Consider the following 7,300-nt stretch of genomic DNA (forward strand, 5'->3'; position numbering starts at 1 on the left):
AGAAGAATCAACTTCATTAGAAGAGAGACAAAAATTAGATAAAGTTTCAGCCAAAGCCAAACTAGAATCAAAATGCATGAATTTTGAGTATGCATGTTGTCGCATGCTGTTCACAGAAATGTTCAATGTATTAAAGCAGCACAGTGGGGGGTGGGGAAGAGGCAGGCTGGAGAAGAGGACAGAAGCTCTGGTGGCAGCATATGGGATTTTCATGAATGCCAACTTGGAAACAAAGCTGCAATTTGTGAAATTAATTAATTAGTGAAAAGGTAAAAAGAGTTAGATTTGAAATATTGAGAAATTTATCACTCACACTTTTACAGGGTCGGGAGGAATCCTACATAACAGATATATTGTATCAAATCCTACAATTTTCTCATGCTTTTATCCTAACTAATATTTTCACTATGTTACCAAAAAGATTGAACCAAGTCCATAATGTACGTAGGACCATCAAACTTTATGTTGGTTGTCTACTTACCACAACCCTTTCTCCTTCAAGTTTGGGATCAGCTATGTGAAGGATAAGGCAAAGTTGGGGAAAGTTCCACATGGTTACTATATAATTGTTTATGTTGTATGGTACATAATCTTAGATGGCAAGGAAACAACATGTTCAAAAAATAAGTTAGGTTGAAAAATGACAATGAGATATATAAATCGTGTTAAGTGGCAACGATTGAAGATAAAATGAGGGAAAGTCAATTGAGATGGGTTGGCATATGTAGTGTAGCCAACCTAATCCACCAGTAAATAAAAAATCAGTTGCTCCGGGGCATATTCTCCAAAAGGACAAGAAAAGCCAAGAAGGACATGAGTGGGAACAATAAGAAAGAAACAATTACTTTGGATTTAACCAACGATATGGCTTTGAATTACGCCGATCAGAGAAAAGATCTATGTAGCTGAACCCAAGGAATTAGGATTAAGACTTGTTGAATGGTGTTAAGTTGAGAAACATTGAAACCCTTATGTTGTGTTTGGATCATGGATTCGTAGAGGGAATTATTTATCTATTTTTGATAAATAGGATTCGTAGAGGGAATTATGCAGGTAAAAGAAAGAGAATAGTGAGAAAAATTTAGCTTATAGTTTTTACACTTTTTCCTTCCCTTCTTTCTTTCCCTCAACAAATACCTTCACAAATCTAAGATCCAAACACAACTTAAAAGTTCTCTTCATGAACTTCATTTGCTCTCACAACACAACTACAATAAGCGAAATCTGAGCAAAAATGGCATTCCATCCTTTGCACTCGCTGAGACATGATGTTTGGAACTGAAAATATGCAGGTAAGATGCATTTGTGAAACCTGAAAAATGATGAGTTATGTCACAAAAAATGTGCACAACATCTTCGAAGCGAATGAAGAAGCTACAAACATAGAACGGTGAAACTTTGCTGCCTTACTTTTCCTCACATTTCCATTTTGGATTTCACTTCACAAATATTTATAGGGCCAAAAAAATTAAATACTTATAACCAATGCCTATGGTCTATGGACACATGCCTAACATGAAGGGTAAAAGATTTAGCAGAGAGAATGGTTAGGCATATCCATAGAGTCATAGAACCATCACTCAAGTTTAAATTAAAATAATGTCCATTATTAACTACTTTTTTTTTTTTGTTCTGAAAGGATATCAGTTCTGTAAATAATAATGTAAAATAGGAGTATTTGCTGAAAAATTTTATCAGTAAGTGTCCATTCAGAATGTATCGAAGGAAGACAGAACCATAATTCATAATGTCTCATGAAGTATATAAAATTGTTTTGGATTACAAACCTCATCTTAAAATTAGCGATCATGCAATATCAGAAGATGTCACTCAGGTCATGTTTGATTCATAAGACTAATAGTGAAGTATTAATAATCCTATTAAATTAGTGTGGTATTCACTACCCAATTGGATTAATATCCATTGGATTAATAATCCCACCCCTACCCCATTACTAATAATTCTACAAATTTGTTGGATTAATTATCCATTGGATTAATAATCCTAAACCAAAATGTTAAAACAAACATAAGATAATTGGGCCCACGGATTAATAATCCCAATCCCATGCTCTAATCCACCCAATCAAACATGCCATCAAAGTTTTATTGATGAGCATTGTAAAAGGCCTGCACCACACACACACACACACACACACACACAGAGTATTTAGCAGTTAAAATGATTGGTTGTTGCTGATGGATCGCGGCGTTTCACCACAATATGAAGAGGTTCACTGAATTGATTGTGACAGTTGGATCCAGGTGTGCAAAATTCAATTAGAAAGACAAACATGAATAAAGCTCTGTTTGTTTGGGTGGAAAACATTTTTGAGATTTGGTATAATAGAAAATGAAAATATTAATAGAAAACATTTTCATGAGCAACAGAAAGAGCCTATTTGGGCATAAAGTGTTTTCTACTTTTAAAAGATGGAAAAAGTTTTCCGCACTTATATCTTACCAACGCCACTGCCACTGCACCACATATGAATGAAGTCATAAGAATCTTCCTGCATAATACCAATGCATTCAACAAAACAGAGCCAAGAAGGATTTGGTTTTGTCAGACAGGTATATACAGCCTCATTTGTCACAATGAAGTAATAAACAAGCATATGTATGTTTACAATTTATTTTTATTTTATATAAATATATGTATGTTTACAAAATTATGAACTATTAAATTGAAACATATGAGAATGATGATAACACTTTCATTTTGTAATCCTTTCAATTCATTGTCCTTATAAAGCTTGAAATATTGAAATAAAAGTAGAGAAGTAATAATAGGACACATGCCCTTATAATTCTCACATGTGCCACACAATTCTTAATAGTGCTTATGCTCTTCAACACTAATGCTATGTTTGGTTGGGGGATTTGGGAAGGGATTTGGAAATGGAAAGGGAAAGGGAAAAGGTGTGTGAAACTAGGTGAAATATAGGTTTGTTTTATTCACATTTCACCTACCTTTTCCGTTTCCCTTTCCAAATCCCTCCTCAAATCCCCCAACCAAACACAGTATAAGTAATCAAATTATTTCAGTGGTCACCCTCATTCAAAAAAATTAAAACAGAAAGATAAATCTAACACACACACACACACACACATCAAAAAATCAAAAAAGGAGAAAAGATAAATCAAAATTAGCAGATAGTTCTGTTCTAATGCACAAGAAATTATGGCACCAGTTCTCTTTTCGTCTACCTCAGCAGACAGCAATCTACATATATCATCCACAGTAGGCATCCATAGCCTTCTTTTCCAAGTAGTAAATTTACAACTCCAGACTTACACAAGACAATTGATGGCTCTTTTCATGCAATATTGCATCAGCAAACATGGATCAGCAACAGAATAATCCCGCTTCATTTTTTTCATTATAATAATAAATCTTATTTATTGGTAAGTAATTGTATAATAAAGGCCACACCAAATAAAATATGAAATAGATAATTGTCAAGACTACCTATAAAAGAAATAAGCTTAAATCTATATCTCTAATATTGTATTTCCATAAATAAAATGGTCATAATTTTGCCAATCACCTTGTTTTCCCTGAGACTGAGCTCCAATCTTGCTTTTAATTGTGAAAACTCATAGACCTTGCTAGAAAAACAGGTTCTCTGATCTGTGAGATAAAATGGTAAAGGACTTCTGCCCCAAATTCAAATTGTAGTTTTCATGTCCTAATTGTTTGGTCTGATAAAATTTATAATCAAGTCAGATATCATTTTCAGATGGATCAAGTAAAACTAAAATGACTGTCAGAACTGTATTTGTTTTTGTTACCACATCATTATCATCACCCTCCAAATTCAGAAGCGCACACTAGAAAGTGCTTTGAAAGGTGTCAGCAGATGTGCAGAGCTGGAGCCTGGTATGGCTAAAGAACTGCACTAAAATGTTAGTCGATTAAAGAATACTAGTGAACAAATTTAAGGGTCAATGACAAAACTTTCATTAAATAAATTTGCTAATTTATTCAATTATCAGAGCCATCATACAAGAGATTGTCACCTTCACAAATGTCCCCATCACATCATTATTTGTACAAAAAAAAAAAATTTCCTTATATACAAGGGAGCAAAGTTGATCAACGCCTACAGGAGTACAAATTGTTGAATAAACTTCAAAAAGAATTAACAGATATCGGCTGGCACAACAATCTAGGCTCATTCACTTTGTGACAATTGGACAAAACACAAAAATCTAAATAATATCTTCCCTTTATTTGGGGGAGAGAGGGTACAAGAAAGCTCATAACAAATGTACAGTTGCAGGAGAGCAGTACTCACTGAAAGCTGCTGACTGATGTTTTTCCTTTTGAACAATTCAATACACAGAAAGTATAAGACTCTAGTTTTTGAAACTATAAGATCAATCCATCCTTCACAAGTTGCTCCAAAGAAGCTGCCACATCTGACATAGTAGGGTGGTCACCAGGATTTTCCCTCAGTGCTAACTCCGCTACATCGGCAAGTTTAAGTAGAGGTTCAACATTTCTTGGAAGAGCCACATATTTATCAATGAGAACCGCTGCCTCACCCTTTCTAATAAGGGGCACGGCCCAATCGACTATACTTCGGGGCGTGGGCGTGCAATCTCTATCAAATGCTTTCCTCCCACTAAGAATCTCTAGCAATACAATACCAAAGTTGTAAATATCGTCTTTTATGTCTCTATTAAGATCCCTATCATTTGGAGTAAGAAGTCCGAAATCTGCAATTCGTGCACCCCAATCAGCATCCAAAAGAATATTCGAGCTCTTAACTTCCCGATGGACAATTGGGGGCACGACTTCGTTGTGAAGGTACTCAAGCCCTTTAGAAGCCTGCATTGCAATCTTCAACCTGAGGCTCCAATTAAGAGGAGAGAGGCCACCATGAAGGTGATCGTGAAGTGTCCCATGGGGCATAAACTCGTAAACAAGCAATCTTTCTCCCATCTCCGCGCAATAACCCAACAAGTTCACAATATTGCTATGACGGATATTGCAAAGGATTTCCAATTTCATTTCAAATTCCCGGCTATTGGTGTGAATTATGGTGGCTGCATTTGCCCTCTTTACTGCCACTTGCCTCCCATCTGCAAGGGCAGCCTTGTAGACAAAACCATAGCTTCCCCTACCAAGCTCATTGAACTCCTTGAATCCATTAGTCGCATCCTTTAGTTCTGAGAGTCGGAAAACTAGAGCAATTCCAGGACATGGGGGTGTTGGAATAGGAGGATGTGAATCATTATTATTGTCCTTTTCTAACTCTGGTTTGCCAATGCAAAACGCAAATTGTTTCTTCCCTTCGTCGTTTTTGGTCACAATCAAACGGGGTAAAAGACACCACCCAATTACTATCAATATAAAACCTAAAGCAGAAGACGCAATTATCAGCACTAATCTATGCAATTGATGGTCATGCTTCCGCTCCACTTCTGGTGATGATTGAAGCTTACAAACATCCCAACAAGAACTGTTCTGGCAAAGAGAGCAAGCAGTGCAGACTCTATCGGCATTCTCACTACATGAACTAGAAGGGAAAAACCCATCAGAACAATTCAACCCACAAGGCGAACAAATCTTTAGATCTTTTCGAACACACAAGCTTGTCAGATCTGGCTCATTGAGAATGCTTGCATTGAAAGCAAACTTCCCTTCACCACAAGAACCGGGAGTACATAGACCTGGACTACACAACTGCAATGGAGGATCATAATCTAGCTGCAAGGTGGACACATTAGCAAACCAGCAATCAAGCACCAAATCATCTTCCCTAATCCCACATGTAATAAAATCAGACGAAGCAATCGCCAAAAACCCAGAACCTTTTGGGATTGAAGACGAATTAAAGCTCCCCCAACATTCAATGCCATGGTTATCCTCTCGAATGCCACAAAAATGTTCTGCCCCGGCCGCCAATGACACGAAACGAGTTCCAATTGGAGGAGAGAGAAGTGAATTGCCATTGCCCCAACACTTCACCTCTTTAGAAACTTGTGAAACACCACAAAGAGAACCAATCCCTGAAGCTAAAGTAACAAAATTCTCCGAAAGCCCGGAAATTCGTAAACTTGCAGAGTTTGGACCCCAACAAGCTATACCACCTTCTCTAACAACACCACAACTAAACCCTTCACCAGAAACAACCTTCTTGAAGACAAGTGCACTAGCAATATGATCATAAAACAGAGTACTCTGTTTTGAACTGAAAATATTATTGGATTTCCTAACAATGTCCCAACAATCCACTAAACCCAAATCGTTATCCGAATAATAAGATCCTCTAATAGCACAGACATGATTTTTACCTGCGGAGATATGAGAATAAGAGGTGGATTGGAAGATCGAAGGGACGAGATCGGAGCTCGAACCGTTTGAGTTCCAGCAAAATGCCTGTGAAGTGTTTGCTAAAATGCCGCACAGAAAGCCATAGCCGCCGGATAGAGCTGCCATGGGAGGGATTTGGGAGGAATAGAGAGATGGGTTTGAAGACCAAGAAGAAGAGGATGTAGCGGATGTGGTTGTGGTGTTCTTGCCCCAGCAGATCACGGCTTGCTTGCCGCTGGCGTCAATGGCGCAGAAGAAGGCGTCGACGCCGAATGCACCGGAGATGGGGCCCATTGATCCGAACCCAGATGACAATTCGATGAATGTGACGAGGAGGAGAAGGAGAGAGAACCCAGAAAGGGGCCTTCTTAGGATTTTAGTCATGATTTGGTGATTGGGTTGTGATGGGTTGGAATCAGTAGTGTCATGGAGTGTTGAAAAGAAGGTGGTTGGTGGTGGTGGTGGTGGTGGTGTTTTTTATGTTGTGGTTTGAACAAGTTGGAGAAGTTGTGAAGAAGAAGGTGATGATGATGGGAAGAGAACGTGGGTGTCGCCATTTTTACAGTTTGGTTGGACAGTTAGAACTTGAAAGTACTGATGTAGTTACTCCCACTTTTTTTATTTTTTATTTTTTTTAAGGGTAAATTACAAATACATCACAAAGGTTTGCTTAAAATATGAATTACTTCTTATAGTTTGAAAAATTACAAATATTTTCTTATCATAATTTTTTATTTAACAGAATTAATTAAAAAAAATTAAATTTTTAACTGTTCACCTACACATAATAAAATTATCTAAATTATTAATTAAAATAAAATTTTAACATTATTAAAAACTGTTAATTAATTTGATAATTTATTAATAAAAGGACATATTTGTTACGAAATTAGAAATTTTAAAGGACATAATGTAATTTTCAGAATCACAAAGATAACTTATAATTTAAGTAAATCTTAGGAATGTGTTTGTAATT

At 36.7% G+C, this 7,300-nt stretch overlaps 1 protein-coding gene across 1 annotated transcript; it reads right to left on the reverse strand.

The window, feature by feature from the left end:
* Positions 1-3,960: 3,960 nt before the first annotated feature.
* On the reverse strand, positions 3,961-6,919 carry LOC114317564 (serine/threonine-protein kinase-like protein CCR1). The gene has a single exon (XM_028264321.2). The coding sequence runs from the start codon at positions 6,706-6,708 to the stop codon at positions 4,375-4,377; it is 2,334 nt and encodes a 777-aa protein (XP_028120122.2). The 5' UTR covers positions 6,709-6,919; the 3' UTR covers positions 3,961-4,374.
* Between the last annotated feature and the right edge of the window lie 381 nt (positions 6,920-7,300).

This window comes from Camellia sinensis, chromosome 10 (assembly GCF_055761805.1).
Source record: "Camellia sinensis isolate YWXY chromosome 10, ASM5576180v1, whole genome shotgun sequence".
Taxonomy (NCBI): domain Eukaryota; kingdom Viridiplantae; phylum Streptophyta; class Magnoliopsida; order Ericales; family Theaceae; genus Camellia; species Camellia sinensis.

Coding starts and splice junctions, on each gene's coding strand:
- LOC114317564 (XM_028264321.2), bottom strand. CDS start 6,708: ATGACTAAAATCCTAAGAAGGCCCCTTTCTGGGTTCTCTCTCCTTCTC.